Source organism: Ursus maritimus, unplaced genomic scaffold, assembly GCF_017311325.1.
Source record: "Ursus maritimus isolate PB19 unplaced genomic scaffold, ASM1731132v1 scaffold_14, whole genome shotgun sequence".
Lineage (NCBI taxonomy): Eukaryota > Metazoa > Chordata > Mammalia > Carnivora > Ursidae > Ursus > Ursus maritimus.
The window spans coordinates 50053366-50072233 of record NW_024423786.1 but is presented as its reverse complement, the minus strand read 5'-3'; the positions used below and the strand labels follow the sequence as shown (position 1 = coordinate 50072233).

At 60.3% G+C, this 18868-nt stretch overlaps 3 protein-coding genes and 1 long non-coding RNA gene across 4 annotated transcripts in view; 3 read left to right on the top strand and 1 right to left on the bottom strand.

The window, feature by feature from the left end:
- Nucleotides 1-995: 995 nt before the first annotated feature.
- ICAM1 (intercellular adhesion molecule 1) lies at nucleotides 996-9662 on the top strand. Its single transcript, XM_008708129.2, has 7 exons — nucleotides 996-1172; nucleotides 2683-2940; nucleotides 6417-6722; nucleotides 7081-7368; nucleotides 7449-7703; nucleotides 7897-8145; nucleotides 8228-9662. The coding sequence occupies exons 1-7, from the start codon at nucleotides 1106-1108 to the stop codon at nucleotides 8398-8400; spliced, it is 1596 nt and encodes a 531-aa protein (XP_008706351.2). The 5' UTR covers nucleotides 996-1105; the 3' UTR covers nucleotides 8401-9662.
- A 195-nt stretch (nucleotides 9663-9857) lies between these two features.
- Nucleotides 9858-11024, top strand: ICAM4 (intercellular adhesion molecule 4 (Landsteiner-Wiener blood group)). The gene is made up of 3 exons (XM_008708128.2): nucleotides 9858-10266; nucleotides 10383-10688; nucleotides 10805-11024. Exons 1-3 carry the CDS (start codon nucleotides 9873-9875, stop codon nucleotides 10987-10989), a joined length of 885 nt encoding a protein of 294 aa, XP_008706350.2. The 5' UTR covers nucleotides 9858-9872; the 3' UTR covers nucleotides 10990-11024.
- Nucleotides 11025-11516: 492 nt separating this feature from the next.
- LOC121102546 lies at nucleotides 11517-12859 on the bottom strand. The gene is made up of 2 exons (XR_005834627.1): nucleotides 12540-12859; nucleotides 11517-11845 (listed from the first exon to the last, which is right to left on the bottom strand). It is a non-coding gene; the product is annotated as an uncharacterized LOC121102546 (long non-coding RNA).
- The window catches only part of ICAM5 (intercellular adhesion molecule 5), a 6504-nt gene continuing 218 nt past the window's right edge, over nucleotides 12583-18868 (top strand). The window contains exons 1-11 of the mRNA XM_040629368.1: nucleotides 12583-12664; nucleotides 13605-13874; nucleotides 14068-14388; nucleotides 14613-14900; nucleotides 15288-15542; nucleotides 15676-15924; nucleotides 16387-16629; nucleotides 16718-16996; nucleotides 17045-17284; nucleotides 17694-17960; nucleotides 18675-18868. The exon at nucleotides 18675-18868 is cut by the window's right edge and continues 218 nt beyond it. Of these exons, the coding sequence (XP_040485302.1) occupies nucleotides 12583-12664; nucleotides 13605-13874; nucleotides 14068-14388; nucleotides 14613-14900; nucleotides 15288-15542; nucleotides 15676-15924; nucleotides 16387-16629; nucleotides 16718-16996; nucleotides 17045-17284; nucleotides 17694-17960; nucleotides 18675-18868 (2688 nt within the window). The remainder of the gene's footprint in view (nucleotides 12665-13604; nucleotides 13875-14067; nucleotides 14389-14612; nucleotides 14901-15287; nucleotides 15543-15675; nucleotides 15925-16386; nucleotides 16630-16717; nucleotides 16997-17044; nucleotides 17285-17693; nucleotides 17961-18674) is intronic.

Here is an 18868-nt window from a genome sequence, read left to right as displayed (position 1 = left end):
GGGGGGGGGGGGCGTGCAGGCGGTCCAGAGACTAAGCTCGCCCCACCCGGCCCTGACGGAATTAGCGGGTGCAAACCTCCGCACGTAGTCAGCGCGGGCACCCAGCGCTCAAGTTTCAGCTGCCGCGCCTACCGCTTGGAATTTAACCATCTCTTCTCCCCGCCCCACTTGGGGGCCGGGGAGCTGTTTCCCTGAGGAAGGGAAGGGTCCGAGCGCCCCCTTTCCACTCAAGGTTTGCGGCCTCAGTTTCCCCGAGGAGCCTGGGAACCGCAGGGGGGGACTCGGCGCGTCAGGACCACGCGGCTTCCTTCCTTTTTCTGGAAGCCGTGAAGATGTCCCCAATGCGGAGGCCGAAAGGGGAAGCGAGGCCGCGGGGGTGGAAGCACCCATCGGAGGGGGGGGATGCAGGGTCCCGGACGTGATGACGCCGCTAGTCCTCACCCCCAGGTTTCGCGGACGCCAGAATGTGCCCGGGCTTGCTCCTGCGGCTTCTCGGGAAATCTGTCGGCTGGGCAGGTACATGTTCCTTGGGGAGGGGCGCCCTTGATAGAGAACGCCCCGAAGGGATTTCTGGGCCCCCATCCAAGCGAGGGACCCTGCACTCAGTTAAAGAGGCCGGCATGCGCTGGGGCGTCAGAATTGAGTCCGAATCCCCTCGCAGCTCGGAGTCTCGATTTACCCCTCCGTGGAACGGACTCATTAACAGTTCCTACCGTCCAGGATAGTTGGCAGTATTCAGTAAAACGTTTAGCGCAGCGTAAACGCAGAACCACGGTCAGCGGGGACCCGGGACCCGACCCCTAGCGCCAGGAGCGGCCCCTGGGGCCCGCGGGGCCGCTGCGGCCCCCGTTGCTTCAACTCGGAAATTCCAGCGCTCGAGAGGGGGGACAACACAACTTGAGCTCGATACCCTCTCCATCCGGAAATGCCGGAGCCCTCCTTCCGGAGGGGAAGGCACGAGGTTTCCGGGAAAGCAGCCCCGCCCCCTCTGTCCCCCCGTGCCCGGCCAGGCCACTATAAAAACTCCCGCGCTCTCCAGTAGCGCAGTCCGCGCCGCACGCCTCTGCGCTTCTGCCGCGCGCTCTCCGCCCTCCTTTGGCCGGCTATGGCTCCCGGCACCGCCCGTCCCGCGCTGCCAGCACTCCTGGCCCTGATCGGAGCTCTGCTCCCAGGTGAGTCAGGGGTGGGGGCTGCCGTCGTGCCAACTCCCGGGGTCCAGGATGTACTGGGAGGACCGACTCCCGGCCAGCTGGGTATAAGCCCCAATCGTACTTACGTAGCTGTTTGTGGGAAGTTGGGGCTAGAGTCAAAGACAACAGCAGTGGGTTCGAATCCAGACCCTGCGTCAATCCGATGGGTGGCCTCAAGCTACAGGTTGAGCCTCCCAGAGCCTCAGTTTCTCAGCTGTAAAATGGAGAACGCAAGAGCCGCCACCTCGAAATGGTTGTGTCCTGGCCCAATGCCGCACCTGGCTCCAGGACTCGGTCAGACGGTATGGGGACGGGTCCGGCGCGAAGTTGAGTAGGCTGGGGACCCCCCCCCCAACACAAACGTACATTCTGTTCCTCATCCCCTACCCCTGGGGAAGTCCGGGACTGCTTCTGCTCAGGGGAATTCCAGGGCTGACTTGCCCAGGGACCAGAGGCTGAGACTGAGACGCCCCAGCACCCCTCCACCAACTCCAGTCTGGAGGGAGGGGAGAAAGGGGGGCAGTGGGTCACACATGGCCATCAGTGTGGGGAAGCCCGATTGTGGGGAAGGGACACCTGTGCTTACCAGCTCAACAAAGGGTTCTAGTCCAGATGCCAGGCTGGATTCTGCTGCTTTTTAGGTGAGAAATGTCACCTCTCCCAGACTCACCACTTCACTCTGAGAAATGGGAACCATCCCATTACTCTTGGAGAATTCACAGAGCTGCCGTTTCCCACGCTTCCCCCTCAGGTGGAGTAGACCCAAAGCTGAGGACAGGAATCTTTGGAGGAGGGAGAGAAGGGGTGGGCCCAGACAAGACATTTTTTTCGTGTATTGCATTAGCAGGAGCCGGGATGACTATATTCACCCACCTTACAGATGGGGAAATTGAGGCCTGGAGAAGGGGAGACCACTTGCCAGAGGGAGTAGGGAGCCAGCTTAATTGGAACCTCTCCATTCCCGGAGGGCTAGCCCCCTCCACCTTACATCTTAGGAGGGAGAATAACACTGACTTCATGTCCTTTCTCTGCTAAAATCCTCCATGGTTTCCCTTTGCCCTCAGAAAGAAGAACAAGTCCTTGGCATGGTCTGTACCGCCCACACAATCTTCTGACCTCCTTTCTCCCAACTCTTCCTCCTCGCTCACTCTGCTCCGGCCACCATGCCGCAGGGCCTTTGCACTTGTTCCTTTTGCCTGGAATTAATTTTTCCGTTCTCTGAATGGCCAGCCCCTTCTCATCATTCGCACGCACATTACCCTGTCGCCAAGGCACTGTCTGTTCTATCACCCTGTTTTGTTTTTGTCAACTCGTATTAACATCTGTTATTAATTATCTTGTTTGCCTGTGAATTTTTCTGTCTCCCACACTGAAGGCAGAGTTTTGTCTCATTCAAGGCTATGCGCCCAGCACCTAGCACAGGCTGGGTACGCGGTAATTGTTGGTGAACCCAATTTGTAATGCCTGTCCCCTCCTCCATCTTTTGTTCTAGGACTTGGAGGTGCGCAAACATCAGCGCACCCCCCAGAAGCCATCATACCCCGAGGAGGCTCTATCCAGGTGAACTGCAGTACTTCCTGTGACCAGCCCCCCATCTTGGGCCTGGAGACTCAGTTGAGTAAGAAGGAAGTGGCCCATGGGGACCACTGGAAGGTCTTTGAACTGAGTGATGTGCAAGAAGATAGCCATCCAATATGTTTTGCAAACTGTCACACACAGACGACGGCTGCAATGACCCTCACCGTGTATTGTGAGTGGCTGGGCCCGGGGGTTGGGACTAGGCAGGCTTGGTGGGGGAGAGGTGGGCGCGTGGGGGTCCCCGCAGGCCAGGACAGCCCTGGTTGCTCGGTGGTGGGGCCTGAGCTGACTCACTGAAGGACTGGTGGGCCCATCTTCAGAGAGCCTCATTGTCCTTTGAAACCCCTTCTTGCATTTTCTTGGGTGCCTTTAGCGCATTACAGAGGTTCAGTACAGTCGAATACTCTAGGCCTCTTTCAACATGTCACAGATCCTAGATGTGACTCTTGAAGAGACCCTTTCAAAGCAGCCGGGAGACGGCATTTTTCACGTATTGGCAACAATCAAAAGACTCGCTAGCAGCTGTGCTCGCCAGACTGGGGGGAAGCAGGCAGTCCTGGGCCATCGCGGACAGGGTGGAAGCTTCAAGAAGCACAACCCTGAGCAGGGAAAGGGGTGTCAGTTCTCCAAGTGACACAGGCCCGTGTGCTTGGACATAGAAGTCGCACTCCTGGGCGCCGGGCTTCCACGTGGCCCCATCCACGAGGGAGCTGGACAGGGCATACGATGGGCTTATTCATCGCAGCTTTATTTGGAAGGGCAGACGTTTGCAAGCCACTCGGGCGTAGAGGGCGGGGGAGATAAACCCTCGTTTGACCATGTGGTGGAATAGTATGTAGCTGCACAAAAAAAAAAAAAAAAAGAGGAAGCTCCTGTGTCCCCAACAGAGAATGAGCTCCAAGGTGTACTGTCAAGTTTCAGGGAAGGAGCTACGCCCAGGGTGAGTGGCCTCCATCCCCGGCATTAAGGAGCAGCACGGCCGGGCGAGGGACGCCTGTTTTGGCACATGAAGGAGGCGTGAGAGGAAACGCAGGAAGTGATAGTATTAGCTGGCTGTGAGCACAGAAGCCGGGGGAGGCTGCTCTGGGGGAGGGCAAGGGGCGAGCTGTCCCAATGTGCCTTCTTTTCCTTGGGGCATTTTGCCCTGCGAGAATTACTATTACCATAGGCCATAAAGAAAGAAAACGCGGATGCGAACAAAACAAAACGAAAAGAACAAGGAAGGAAGAAACTAAAGAGAACTGGCCGACTGGTCTTGGAATCAGCCAGTCTCGGGTTCCGCTCCCAGCGTGGCCCTGACTAACTGGGCGATGGTGGGGGACATGGCTTGTTGAGTGAATTTCCCACGAGCCCTCCTCGCACGGGTATGGTGACGCCGTGAGGCATAAAGAACATTCCACCTCACGGGGCCCGGGCAAAGGAAGCCTTTGGGAAAATAGCAGCTTTGCTTCTGACCTGGAGCGTGTTTGAGCAGATGCTGGCCAGGTGAGGAGAGTCCCCGAACATTCCCGGTGGCCTGTGAAACCCCAGGCAAACCTCCCCGAAGGACTTCTGCATTTCGGCCTGCTAGCTGAGAGCCCAGTGCTCCAAGTTGGAGTCCTGGCTCTGTGACGTTTCTCCCTCTGTGCATTTGGGTACCAGACTTTGCCCTCATTTCTCCAGCTCTGTGAAATGGAACAGATGCCCGGCACACAGTAGAGGGGTCCCCTAGGAGGCACGCTATCTAGTTCTGTCCCGCCCCACCCCCAGGATCCCTGGGTGGCTGAGCTTTCTCTAGAAAGAATGAAGGTGTTAACTCCTGTAGGAGGTGACCCCTAACTGGGCCTTGAAGGTTGAGTAGGAGTTGATAGACAGACACTCAGGACAGAGGGAAGAGCCTAGACAAAAGTTTGAGTGGGAAAACATGCAGATGGGGGGAGGGGTGTTAGGAGGGGCTGAATACCAAGAGATTGGTGTGATTAGAGCTGAGGTGGGCAGGGCCTCAAATGCCAGGTCGAGGAGCTGAGACCTTCTCTGCAGAGTGATAGGGAGCCATGGAGGGTGTGTGAGCAGGCCAGGGTTCTGGATAGCAGAAGGCTTACGGGAAGCCAGAGAGCAGTTGGCTGTGGACCTCGTCCAGACCACATGTGTGGGCAGTGGCTGGGTACAGGAAGGGAGGGCAGACAAATATTTGAAGAGTGAAGTAACCAAGACTGAAGGTTGGGGCTCAGGGAGAGGTCCAAGCAAGACAGACCTCCTCCCCCAGTCTGACCTTAAGGGCAAGGAGCTGGGCTCGGAGATGTGAATTCCATTTCGGCGGGGGGAGGGGGGGTGGCTGAGGTTTGAGGTTTACACCAGCTCTGCAAATTCGTGTTTGCAGCAGGTGGTTAGAGGTAAGCACTGGACATCTGAGGGGTTTCTTGCCCTTTTATTTCCTAAAACAGCTTCATTGAGATATCGTGTACATACCATAAAAGACACCTCTTTGAAGTGTACAATTCAACACATTTTAACGTATAGAGTTGTACAACCATCACCACGATCTAATTTTAGAACATTTCAGTCACCCTAAAAAGAAACCTCATGCCCATAAACAGTCATTCTCTCTGCCTCTTAAGTGGACGAATAAAAGTCTTACCTCCAATTAACCCATTTTACAGCTCAGGAAACTGAGGCTCGATTTCTACAACTATTGCAGAGGCGAAGTCACTCATGTACAGCTCACAGCAGCGAAGCCCCAAAGCTAGGCGTCAGCCCTGACACTTCAACAGACATTTCAGCGGCTCTTGGGATGGGAATAGTAAACAGCAGTCCTTAAGACCCCTCCCTGGGAAGCCTGGGGTGGGGGTCTCAGTGCTGAGTCCTAGCTCACTGGGCCGCTGCTCTCAATTTTCACCAGCAGTCCAGGCTTGATATTCTGTTACCTCCTGCGGAGCGGAGACCCTAAGCCCACGTGTTGTGTGTTCGGGGGATATTCAGAGTTTCATTTTGAGTGTCTGTGGGTTGTTCTTGCATTTTTACCATTTCAGGGGCTCGCATGGCACATTTGAGAACTTCTTTCCCTTAAAGGGGGGCTTCTGAAAGCCCTCGAGTCAGTGTGGGTGGCTCAACCTTATTCTTTCTATGAATATAAAGAGCCTACTGTGTACCAGCGGTGCGTCAGGGGGCAAAGCAAAGACCCCTGCCCTCCCAGGCTGGCCTTCTGTGGGGGGGACTTAGAGGAGAAACAAGTTAGCTGAGTAGATGTATGTCACCTTCGGATGTCAGACGGTGAGAGGTGCTTTGGAGAAAACTAAGGCCAAGAAGAAGAGAAGGGGGAGCAGGGGGCTTTTAAAAACAATCTACTGGACCCAGCAGCTTAAATTTCCTGCATTTATTTGACGGGACTCCCGGTGATAGACTTTGAGGTTCTTTTCCACTTTCCACTCTCAGATGCTTCAGTGAATAAAGAATTGCTTTTGCCGCCTTCCCAACCACCTGGGGACTTCCCACCGGTTTATACTGAAGCTCTTAACATTCCTGCCTGGCTTAGGTGGTTTGGGGAGTGTTTGTCAAGAGTGGAGAGGGGTGGGGCTCCTGGGACAGGTGCAGCCGGCGCCCCAGCGCCCCCTGCGGGCGGGCAGCCTGTCCTGCTCACACACCACCACCCCCCGCCCCCTTAACACCCAGGGACCCCGGAGCGAGTGGAGCTGTTACCCCTACCCCGCTGGCAGCCCGTGGGCGAAAACTTCACTCTGCGCTGCCAAGTGGCAGGCGGGGCGCCCCGGACCAGCCTCACGGTGGTGCTGCTCCGCGGGGAGGAGGAGCTGAGCCGAAAGCCGGCCTTCGGGGAGCCCGCCGAGATCACGGCCACGGTGCTGGCGGGCAGAGACGACCACCTCGCCAATTTCTCCTGTCGCACGGAACTGGACCTGAGGCCCCGAGGGCTGGGATTGTTCCAGAACAGCTCGGCCCCCAGGCAGCTCCGAACCTTTGGTGAGGCACTGGGAAGCCGCCAGAGAGGATGGGCTCAGGGGGTGTTCCTACTTGGGGTGCGGGGCGGGGAGAGAGGCCTCTGGTCGTGGGGGTGCTAAGGTGGTGACCTAGATTACAAAGGCTTCTGGAAAGAGCATGTTCTTGGCCGTTGGCGTGGGGTGGTCTGGGATGGGGTGCCCTAGCTGCAGGATCTTCTGAGAAGACTGTAACCAGGCGTGGGTCCCGGGACAGGGGGTGACCCAGGCCACAGAGTCTCTGGAAACCAGAGGATGTCCCAGATGGGGGAACGAAAATGCCCCCAAAAAGGGGCTTCGGGTTGCCTGTCCCCTCTCTATTCTCACGCACCCTCTCTCCCCAGTCCTGCCAGAGACCCAGCCACGCCTTGCTACCCCCAAGATTGTGGAAGTGGGCACACAGTGGACTGTGAACTGCTCTCTGGATGGGCTGTTCCCAGCTGTGGAGGCCGAAGTCCACCTAACACTGGCAGAACAGGAACTGCACTGTACACCCCTGTACGGCAAGGACTCCGTCTTGGCCACGGCCAGTGTCAAGGCGAACGCAGAAGAGGAGGGCACCCAGCAGCTGGCGTGTGTGGTGACACTGGGAGGCCAAGACCGGAAGTGGAAGGAGAATGTGATACTGTACCGTAAGTCAAGATGGGGCGGTGCTTCCAAGGGGTGGAGCCAATACTGGGGGCGGTGCTCACTGTGTGCCCACTCCTCGCAGGCTTCCCCGCACCCAACCTGACCCTAAGTGAGCCAGAGGTCTCAGAAGGGACTGTGGTGACTGTGGAGTGTGAGGCCCAGGCTGGAGTCGTGGTGTCGCTGAGCGGGCTCCCATCGGGGACTCCAGCACCCAGAGCACAATTCCAACTAAATGCCAGCGCTGCGGACCACAGACGCAGCTTCTCCTGCTCTGCTGCCCTGCTCGTGGCTGGACACCTGATGCACAAGAACCAGACCCGGGAGCTCCGCGTCCTGTGTGAGTGGGGCCACTGGACAATCACCCCTAATCCCTGGGACCCAACCCATAAGACCCCATGAGCTCCTGCCCTCTGAGCCTCCCCCCCCCCAGTCCTCTCCCCAGATTCCTCCCCAGGGTCTTCCAGTCCTAGGTGGTGAGGGGTGTCCTCCTGGTCCCTCACCCCCTCCCTCATCTTGCTGTGTTTCTCCAGATGGTCCCCGACTAGACCAGACGGATTGTCCGGGAAACTGGACATGGGAGGAAGGCTCCCAGCAGACCCTGCGGTGCCAAGCTTGGGGGAACCCGGTTCCTGAGCTGAAATGTCGCCGGAAGGGGGATGATGCTTTGCTACCCATCGGGGACCTGAGGCCTGTCAAGCGGGAGGTTGCGGGCACTTACCTGTGTCAGGCCCGGAGCCCCCGTGGTGTGGTCACCCGCGAAGTGGTTGTGAATGTGACTTGTGAGTGTGCTGGTGTTTAGGGCTGGGTAGGGCAGGGCCAGTGAGCCTGGCTCAACCCTCATCACACCCTCTGTCCACACAGACTACCAGAGCAACATACTCATCATCATTCTGGTGGCAGTTGCTGGCATCCTAGGAACTGTGAGCACAGCGGCTTACCTCTATAACCGCCAGCGGAAGATCCAGAAATACAAACTACAGAAGGCCCAGGAGGCGGCTGCCATGAAGCTGAACACACCGGCCACGCCCCCCTGAACGGGGGGCCAGGACCCCACCTCCTCCTCAGCCCCCCACACAGTGGCAGCGGTGCCACATTGAACAACGGTGGTCGTCGCAAGCCATGCAGCTCCGCCCACCTTCCCAGGATGCCTGAGGACAGGATAGAGGCCTCAGGATACAGACAGCACTTGGGGTCCTGGCACCTCCACACTTAGGATCCCCAGGCCTCCTACCTACCTGACCTGGAGCCACAGGACTGAGCCACAAGGAGGGGGCAGGACTTGGGGCATGACTGTGAGGGATCTCAAAGCCTGACCTGTCTGGGGCGGGGTGTGGCACGACACTCAACATGGGACGCCCAACTGGGAAACAGTGAAACTCAGCCCTGCTGCGTGTGCTGAGGCCCTCCAGTCCTAAAAGAGAAGTAGCCTGCACAGACACAAACCCCATGGAAACACATACCCCCATACTTCCTCTGACAGATGCCAGCTCCAGCCCTGCTGGCCCCAGGCTGTCCCCAAATTTTGATGGTGACATATTTATTAATTTGTTCTTTTACCAGCTATTTATTGGGTGCCTTTTATGTGGGCTAGAATGGTAAAGAAGAGGAACATGAGTTCCTGTCCTCAGGGAGCTCTCAGTCTAACCTCATTCAGGGTTGCCAGGTACAGTCGTACTAGCTGTGCACTGCACAGGAGTACCTGGCAGAAGAGATCAAGTGGGGCTGGAATTTCCCATTCCATTGGCGAAGCTGCTTTCCTCCAGAAGGGGTCTGACAATGGTGATATGGTTTAGTTGGTGACATGCCCAGGGACAACCCACTGAGCCCCGACTCCTCCCCCATCACGGACACTGACCTGTTAGCCCCCTCTCTGCCCATATGCATCTCAGTGCTCACAATGACACCTTGGCAGCTAAACCACGGAGTTCCATGAAACTATGCCCAACCCGTGTGTTCACCTTGTCCTGTTTCCATCTCAGTGGGCCCATGCAAGAACAGAGCACTCTGGCAGCCCCAGGTTCCTAAAGAGATGAGGGGTGCAGGCAGTAGGGAGGAGAGGCCTGGGAAGATCCACTCCCAGCTCCGGAAGCCTCTCTCCTGCTAATAAAGCTTTTTCATATGCGCCTGAGTTGAGGGGAGGTGACCCATCCAGTTGGAACCCTTTCCAGCCCTGTCCTCCCACTTCCTCCCCCAGGAAAAGGCTGCTGGTTCAAGGCCCACCCCTGAGGCTCTAATCCAAATCTGGGGCTTGTTAGGACCTTTTGAGACTCAAGCGAAAATTAAAGATTCTTCTCCAGAAAACTCTCTGACCCTTGCTTTACAAAGGTCTGGAATCTCGTTCTTGAGCTGAGGGAGGGGCTGAGGGGCTTACGTACTGCAGGCTCCTAGGCCCTCTAGGGGCCTCCGTCTCTCTGGGTGGGGCTGCAGGGGCGGGGTTGCAGGCCTCCTTATCTCCAGAGCCAGCCCTGGCTCCCTGGCGCTCGCCCCTCAGTCTGGGCCCTTTGCCATGGGGTCTCTGCTCCCCCTCTCGCTGCTGCTTTTGCTGGCGGCCGCCTACCCGGGAGGCGGGAGAGCGCGTCGGCGCCGGGGAGCGCGGGCGCAAGGCCCGGGAGGCAGCTCCCCGGCGCCCTCGGAGACCTCAGAGCCGTTCTGGGTGCACATAAGCCCCCAGTTCAAGGCGGTGCAGCCGGGGGGCTCAGTGTGGCTCAACTGCAGCACTAGCTGCCCCCTGCCGGAGAATTCCAGCCTCAGCACTCCGCTGCAGCGGGGCCAAACGCTCAGTGGGCCCGGCTGGGTATCCTACCAGCTGTTGGACGTGAGGGCCTGGAGCTCCGAGGTGCGCTGCTTCGTCACCTGCGCTGGAGAAACACGGGGGGCCAAGGCCAAGATCACCGCCTACAGTGAGGGACGCGGGTTCAGGCCTTGTTGGGGTGAGGGGAGGGGGACGGAGGGGGTATTTAACAGTCGCGCTAGGGGGCGCACGCGGCCCTGGCTCAGAGGCCCCCTCTTGCTTTAGAACGGCCGCAAAGCGTGATCCTGGAGCCTCCACTCGTAGTGGGCAATGAGTACACTCTACGCTGCCACGTGACGCACGTATTCCCCGTGGGCTTCCTGGTGGTGACGCTGAGGCGCGGCGGCCGGGTCATCTACTCTGAGAACCTGAAGCGCTACACCGGCTCTGATCTGGCCAACGTGACGCTGACGTACACGTTGCCCGCCAGGCCCCGCGACTTGTGGAAACCGGTGACCTGCCACGCACGCCTCAGTCTTGATGGCTTGGTGGTCCGCAGCAGCTCGGCACCCATAACGCCCACAGTCCTCGGTGAGGCATTGTAATCCTGGGCACTGGAGGGGAGGGGCAGCGAGTCAAGCGGGAGCTCCAGGCGGGTGGTCCTGTCTCCCAGTGCTCCGTTCCTAATTCTCAGCTCCCGTCCCCAGCTTGGCGCCCCGCGCCCAAAGCCTTGGCCTCCACCTCCATCGCAGCCTTTGTGGCGATCCTCCTCGTCGTGGGGGCTGCCTACTTGCGAAACCGGCCACTGGTGCAGAACCAGAGTAAAGAGAGGAGGGTCTCTGCCGGCCGAGCGGGAGGAAGAAGGAATGTGGGGCAATTTGGGGAACCCTGACTGATTCAATAAAGTCCTCCTCAGTCAGCCTCTGCCACACGGCCTAAAGGTCCCCCACTAGTGCGCCTCCTCTGAGGAAGTGGTCTTGTTTGGCCTGGCCTCAATCACTTTCTCCAAGCTCCTCGCATCTCTGAGGGCATCTGAGGTTTCCTCATTCTCATCCACCTGGGGACCCGGGGCCCCCAGTCCCTGTGCGTTTCCAGCCAAGTGTGGTAATACACCTGCCCTGAGGGCATCATCAGTGGGGTGCACATGGGCATAGCTTGGGCACTGGAGGGCTTTGGGCTGTGGAAGGGTTGGCTCACAGTATGGTCCCCCCCCGCATTGGCTCCGCCGCGGCCACGCAGCAGCTCTGATTGGATGTTAAGTTTCGTTTCCCATCCTCCCCCCCGCGCCTCCACTTCAGACCCAGCACTTTCCAGGAGGACAGGGGTGGAGCGAGAACTAACCCCCACAGTTCACCGTTAGCGCTGGAGGTGAGAGCGCAAATGGACGGGGTCACATGACACACTGAGGGACGTAGATACGAAGAAAAGGTACCCATGTTGTCACTGCGGGGGAGGAACAATCAGATGGCCCACGTGGGGTGTCACAGACTCGCGTTCTGGCGACGTCTTGATAATCACTGGGCCTGGTGGGCACATGCGGGGGGTGTCAAAGCGTAGGGCCCGGATGCAGGGTCGAAGTGTCATAGTTGGTCTCTCGGTCTCGCGTGGACACAGAAGCCGGGCGGCACTGGATATCTGGGAGGGCCGGTGCGGTCCAGGGCCCCGCCCACCGCGCCGAAAGCGGATTCAGGGGCGCTCCTCCGCGGCTTGCGCTCACACACGCCGCGTAGACACGTGCCCGCTGCACGCTGGGTAAATACAGACCCGGAGCAGAGCCGACCCTAATTTAGACGCCCGCGAACGCTGCGCGCACGCACACGTGTTCCCGACTCGCTGGCACTTTCGTCCCCACCCCCTCTGTCGCGTGCAGGGGCGGAGCCGGAGGGGGACTAGAGGCGTGGCTATAGCCCTCAGCTCCCCGGGTCAAAAGGAGAAAGATCAGTGAGGGAGGCATCCCCACACCCTTTCCTAGAATTGTGCCTTCCCCCATTCTGCTTTACAGATCTCTCTTAGCCCTCAAACCAATCCCTGGCCCAAGGGGCGCGGGGGTGGGGTGGGGGAACTAACTATGGGGGCGGAGCTCTGAGTCCAGCTCATTACCACAGCATCCAAGCTAGGGGTAGGGTGGGGGGAGTGAAAAGGGCAACCCAGCATCCCCCGACCTCGGCTTCGCCGCCGAGGATGACGCGGAAGCGCGCGGCCGCCCCCAGAAGGCTCCGGGCGATGGGGAGTGCCTCCACGTAGACCCCGGGGGTCGCCTGCTCCTGCCAGCACGCCTTCGCCGAGGCCGGGAGCTTGGAGCACGCTCGCCCTCCCGCCCCCCAGCCGCCTCTGCCGCCGCCCCCTCCTTGGAAACCAAGTTACCAACGTTAAACCAATCCCGGAACGCAACTCTGCCTCCTCCACAACCCACCCGCCGCGCCGTCCTCTCGCCCAGCTCACCGCTCGCGCTCTCCTCGCCTCCTGCGCTTCCCCCGCGGCGGCGATGCCAGGGCCCTCGCCGGGGCTGTGCCGGGCGTTGCTCGGCCTCTGGGCTGCCCTGGGCCTGGGGCTCTTCCGCCTCTCAGGTAAGAGCCGGGTCCTGGCTCAGGGTGGACAGGGCGGGGGCGGAGCTCCGGGACCAGATAAGCGGCCACAAGCCCCTCCCGGCTCCGCCCTCGTCTCCCTCTACTCCCACGCTTCTGCCCCACCTTGCGCCCGGGCCTTTCCCTCTATCCCTCTTCCCATCAACACAGACTGGAGACCCAGCTTCCAGACTCCTCGCAGGCCCAGGTATCTGCCCTACCCTCTTCGAGATCCTGGGTGCTCTTCCGCACCCATCTCATGCCCTGGAGACCCCGTGTCTCCCTTGTCCCTTTCCGGGGTACCTCTCCACGCTCTGTTATGCTCCATGGTCCACGGACTGACATCCTCCTCAGTCGTGGTCCGGAAAGACCCGATCTCCCCAACTGCTGTGACTCAGAGGCGCTATTCCCGCTCCATCCGGAGCCCTGGCAACCGAGTCCCTCAGCTGTTACCGCGGTTCCTTCCATGAGCCCAGTCTCGAGTCTTCTTTCCGTGTTCTTCTCCCGGGTTTGGGGTCCTCACTTATCCTTGACTCAGCCTCATCTCTCCTTTGCCCTCGCCTCAACCTGTCTCCCCCTCTCTGGCAAGAACCCTGAGAACCAGTTCGTTTTCCTTCCTCCACACGAGGTCCCCTCTTCCCATCATTGCTGTGTGCGTCAAAGACCCCGTCTTTCGTGTCATCCCCCCTCCCCGCATGCTTTCCCATCACTCCATTGGCACCTTGGAGTCCAGGGCTCTCTGCTGCCATGTCCCAGAGACGCCCTCGAGGTTTGAACCCTGGGAGCGCGCCTCCAAACCTGAGGCCGGGGCAGGACGCGGGACTTCTGAGTTCTTCCTTGGCTGTGGCCGCCGCTAATTCCCCGGGAATCCCTGATTCGACATAGGGGCACTAAGATCCCAGGAAGGTGGCTCCCTAGGCTGAGCCCACGTTTCCCTGGTCAGCGGTCGCGCAGGAGCCCTTTTGGGCGGACCTGCAGCCCCGCGTGGCGCTCGTGGAGCGCGGGGGATCTTTGTGGCTGAATTGCAGCACCAACTGCCCACGACCTGAGCGCGGTGGCCTGGAGACCTCGCTGCGCCGGAATGGGACCCAGAGGGGTTTGCGCTGGCTGGCGCGGCAGCTGGTGGACATCCGCGAGCCGGAGACCCAGCCGGTCTGCTTCTTCCGCTGCGCGCGGCGCACGCTGCAGGCTCGTGGGCTCATTCGCACTTTCCGTGAGTTCTCAGCGGCCACGCTCTCACTCTACTATTTTCCCTTCCTTGCAAGCCCCGCCCCCTGGGTCACAGGGTCCTCCCCTTCATGCTCCACCCTCTGGATCCCCAAGTTCTCCGCCTCTGGGACCCTGGGTTCCACGCCACGTGCCTCTGAGCCCAGGCGTTTCCAAGAGCGGTGGTTCCCCCGTTGCAGAGCGACCGGATCGTGTAGAGCTGGTACCGCTGCCTGCCTGGCAGCCTGTGGGCGAGAACTTCACCCTGAGCTGTAGGGTCCCAGGCGCTGGGCCTCGTGGGAGCCTCACATTGACCCTGTTGCGGGGCGCTCAGGAGCTCATCCGTCGCAGCTTCGCCGGGGAGCCACCCCGAGCGCGGGGCGCGGTGCTTACGGCTACAGTACTGGCGCGAAGGGAGGACTATGGGGCCAATTTCTCTTGCCGCGCGGAGCTGGACCTGCGGCCGCATGGCCTGGGGCTGTTTTCAAACAGCTCCGCCCCCAGAGAGCTCCGAACTTTCGGTGAGTGGGTGGAGGGAGCAGAAGGGGACGAAAATGGGTCCGGCGAGTGTTTAAGAAGTTTGAAGGCAGAGAGCTCTGAATTCCAGTGTTTACTTCAACATACACCAGCTGTTGTTTTCCTGTCTGTGCCTTGAGGATAATACGATAAGATAGTGCAGGTAGAGAGCTTAGTACATACTGAGTGTTCGATGCATTATATTCAAGCTCTGTTCTTCGACACCCAGCCCTGTCTCCGGACCCCCCGCGCCTCGCTGTCCCCCGGCTCTTGGAAGTGGGCTCAGAAAGACCCGTGAGCTGCACCTTGGACGAGCTGTTTCCAGCCTCGGAGGCTGGGGTCTACCTGGCGCTGGGGGACCACAGGCTGAGTCCCGATATCACCCTGGAGGGGGACGCGCTCGTGGCCACTGCCACAGCCACAGCTAACGCAGAACAGGAGGGTCCCAGGCAGCTGGTCTGCAACGTGACCCTGGGGGACGAGAGCCGCGAGAGCCGAGAGAACGTGACCGTCTACAGTAAGAAGGAGTGAAGCGGGACCGCGGCGGCTCAGGGGTGGAGACAGAGGGACGGGAAGGCAGGGGAAAGAGTGGGCGGGGCCTTAGTATGGGAGTAGCCGTGGTCCCAGAGTCCCTAAGGGGTGGGAAAGTTGGAGGACTGAGACAGAATAGTTGTAGAGGCGGAGTCTGAGCCGCCACGGGAAGGGGAACGTCGCAAACCCAGCGAGGACCCGGTAAATTTGTGGCCAGACAACCTCAAGGGGGCGGAGCCTAAGCATCCGGAGAGGCGGAGCGCGGTACCTACAGTTTGGTGGAGGAGCCCAGAGAGTTCAGGCAGATAAGGGGCAGCCTCGACCCGCAGGAGGGGCGTGGTCAGTGGACTCCCGGCCAATGCCCCGTCCCCAGGCTTCCCCGCGCCAGTCCTGACCCTGAGCGAGCCCAGCACCCCCGAGGGGAAGGTGGTGACAGTAACTTGCGCACCTGGGTCCGGAGCCCTGGTCACACTGGACGGAATTCCAGCCGTTGTCCCGGGGCAGCCCGCCCAGCTTCAGCTAAATGCCACTGAGGACGACGACAGGCGCAGCTTCTTCTGCGACGCCATCCTCGAGGTGGATGGGGAGACCCTAAGCAAGAACAAGAGCGCCGAACTCCGCGTCCTATGTGAGTTGGCCTTTAACCTCTCGCCTCCCTCGTGATTTCCAAGGCCTGTCCAGTCCCTGGCCGTGTTGTGGAAGTGGGGCTTTTCCTCAAGGACCGTGTCTAGCTTCTCAGTATCCCACGCCCCTGCCTGCAGACGCCCCTCGGCTGGACGATTCGGACTGCCCCAGGAGCTGGACGTGGCCAGAGGGCCCGGAGCAGATGCTGCGCTGCGAGGCCCGCGGAAACCCCGCGCCCTCCGTGCACTGTGAGCGGCCTGACAGCGGGGCGGTGCTGGCGCTGGGCCTGCTGGGTCCCGTCACTCGTGCTCTCGCCGGCACTTACCGCTGCACTGCGGTCAACGTCCAGGGCCAGGCAGTCAAGGAAGTGACGCTGACAGTGGAGTGTGAGTGGGGGTGCACAAGACGCATTTCTGTTTCTCAGGGTCTAGGGTTAACTAGCCTACAGGGTCTGAAGTGTGTCTTTGGGCAGGATTTTGGGAAAGGGAAGAGGCTGGTGAATGGGATTAGGGGAAGATCTTGGAGAAGGAGGGAGGGGGAGAGGTGGATGTGTCCCTAAGGGTCTGGGGTGTGGCGCGTGGACAGATTCTTGGGAAGGTGGGCTTTCCAAGCCGTCTAAGAATTTTTAGGCCAAAGACTTGGGGATGATTCTGTGGGCACTTTGTAGGAATCAGAAAAAAGGACTCAAAACAGCTCACCACTCCACCAGTGTAAAACCTCTTTGGTTTATTGTCTCTGGGCAGGGCACAGCCTGCCCAGCCCTTTGTGGCCGCCCTCGTATGGAAAGAGGGTCTAGGAACATGAGGCCAGTCCCCAAACCTCAAACCCAACAACACTCCCTTCTCCAGACGCCCCATCACTGGACAGCATGGGCTGCCCAGAACACATTACATGGCTGGAAGGAACAGAGGTCTCGCTGAGCTGTGTGGCACATGGGGTCCCACCGCCCAGCGTGAGCTGTGTGCGCTCTGGGGAGGCTGAGGTCGTCAAGGGCCTGCTGCATGTGGTCCGGGAGCACGCAGGAACCTACCGCTGTGAAGCCACCAATGCTCGAGGCTCTGTGACCAAAAATGTGGCTGTGACAGTGGAATGTGAGTGAGGACAACGCAGGGCAAGGTGGGGTATGTCAGGATAACCCTGGCCTGACTTCCAGTCCTTGTGTGACCTTCTGCTCCCCAGATGGCCCCAGTTTTGAGGAGCTGAGCTGCCCCAGCAACTGGACATGGGTGGAAGGATCTGGGCAGCTGTTTTCTTGTGAGGTGGATGGAAAGCCAGAGCCAAGCGTGGAGTGCATCGGCTCAGAGGGCACCAGTGAGGGGATGCTGCTGCCGCTGGCATCCCCAGACTCTAGTCCCAGAGTCCCCAGCATCGCTAGTGAACTGGCACCTGGTATCTACATCTGCAATGCCACCAACCGGCACGGCTCCATGGTCAAGACAGTCGCCGTGAGCACGGAGTGTGAGCGGGGCCGAGGCTGGCGGGAAGTAGGGGTGCCCCAGGGTGCAGCGCCGCCGCAAATGGATGAGTCCACCTGTCCAAGTCACCAGACGTGGCTGGAAGGGGCCGAGGCTGCAGGGCTGGCCTGTGCCGCCCGGGGTCGCCCGTCCCCACAAGTGCGCTGCTCCCGGGAGGGCGTGCCCAGGCCTCAGCGGCTGCGCGTGTCCCGAGAGGATGCGGGTACCTACCGTTGCTTGGCCACCAACATGCATGGCACGGACGCACGGACGGTTACCGTGGGCGTGGAATGTGAGTGGGAGCAGCACCGGTTAGAGGGCACTCGGTTCCCAAAACAGTAACGTGCAGCAGTGGGATTGCCCAGGGCAACTCAAGGGTACCTCCTCCAGTCCCCCTTCCCGGGGACCGGGATTACCGGTCTAAACCTGAGGGTAATGAAAACTCTAGGGAGCAGGAGCCCGGGCCCCCTCAAATTCTAGGTCGAAAGGGTACTGGTGCAGGTCCCCACCGCTCCTTCAGTGAAGCAGGGCACAGGATTTCAGTGCTGACTACAGCCCGATAGTCGGGGGAGGTGGCTCTGATGGGAGGCCGGATCCCTGCCCGCGCATCTGAGGGGCGTGCTCATTGTGGTGGGCGGAATGGCACTTGGTCAGTGCCTGGGCCGGCTCTGAGGGGCTCCTGCAACTCCTGTCCTCTGCAGACCGGCCGGTGGTGGCCGAGTTGGCAGCCTCGCCCCCCGGAGGCGTGCGGCCAGGCGGGAACTTCACGTTGACCTGCCGCGCGGAGGCCTGGCCCCCAGCCCAGATCAGCTGGCGCGCGCCCCCGGGGGCGCTCAACATCGGCCTGTCGAGCAACAACAGCACGCTGAGCGTGGCGGGCGCCATGGGCAGCCACGGCGGCGAGTACGAGTGCGCAGCCACCAACGCGCATGGGCGCCACGCGCGGCGCATCACAGTGCGCGTGGCTGGTAAGTGGCAGCTGGGGGCGGGGCGAAGGATCTGCAGGGGGCGTGGTCGGCGCCTCGGGGCCCCTGACCCGGTCCTTGCTTCCCTCTCCTTCCCCGCAGATGAGACTGAAGTGGGCCTGGGCAGAAGTCAGGGGCACCCTGACGAGTGGGGCATTGATGGTGGGTTGGGGGTGAAAGGTGGAGGAAGAGGGAACGGACTGCAGCTCAAGGGGAGGGACCCTCCGGGGCTGTGACGGCTGTGAGAGGGGCTTAGTAACGCGGTAGGTTGTGTATGGTAGAAAAGATCCAATTTACCCCGCACTGTGAGGGTGTGGAGAAGAGCTGTTGGAGAGGGACCTGGAGGTGAGGAGGGTCCCACTGAGATCCCCTCCCCCACACTTCGTGTATCTGTGGCGTTTTCCGGGGTGAAGGAATGACCCAGTCCCCCCCTACCCTCATCCTTTTGCCGGTGAAGAGAGTTGGTTGACTTGTGGGTATCCCTGGGGCTAGGGGCTTCTCTCCTCATGTGCTGAGGTGACGAGTAAAATGGGTCTGGGGTCGCACCAGCGCTCGGGGTAGCCTTTGGGGGCTTTCTCCTTTCCCCCACGCCACGCTGTGAGTCCCCTGGGGTTCCTTGCCAGGCCCGCGAGGACTGACCTATGGGGAGGGAGCAGAGGTGGGCGGTCTTGGGAGCCTTGAGCTGGGCCACTCTCTTTGAGGGTCTCCACCCCGCAGGTCCGTGGCTGTGGGTCGCCGTGGGCGGCGCGGCGGGGGGCGCGGCCCTATTGGCCGCGGGGGCCGGCCTGGCCTTCTACGTTCAGTCCACCGCTTGCAAGAAGGGCGAGTATAATGTGCAGGAGGCCGAAAGCTCGGGTGAGGCCGTGTGTCTCAACGGCGCGGGCGGTGGCACTGGCGGGGGCACGGCAGCT

Excerpts from the sequence above, each read along its gene's own strand:
- ICAM1 (XM_008708129.2), top strand. The coding sequence starts at position 1,106 with ATGGCTCCCGGCACCGCCCGTCCCGCGCTGCCAGCACTCCTGGCCCTG. Across the intron at positions 2,941-6,416 it reads AATGACCCTCACCGTGTATT|GGACCCCGGAGCGAGTGGAG; the intron begins GTGAGTGGCTGG and ends CTTAACACCCAG. Across the intron at positions 7,369-7,448 it reads GGAGAATGTGATACTGTACC|GCTTCCCCGCACCCAACCTG; the intron begins GTAAGTCAAGAT and ends CACTCCTCGCAG.
- ICAM4 (XM_008708128.2), top strand. The coding sequence starts at position 9,873 with ATGGGGTCTCTGCTCCCCCTCTCGCTGCTGCTTTTGCTGGCGGCCGCC. Across the intron at positions 10,267-10,382 it reads GGCCAAGATCACCGCCTACA|AACGGCCGCAAAGCGTGATC; the intron begins GTGAGGGACGCG and ends CTCTTGCTTTAG. Across the intron at positions 10,689-10,804 it reads CATAACGCCCACAGTCCTCG|CTTGGCGCCCCGCGCCCAAA; the intron begins GTGAGGCATTGT and ends TCCCGTCCCCAG.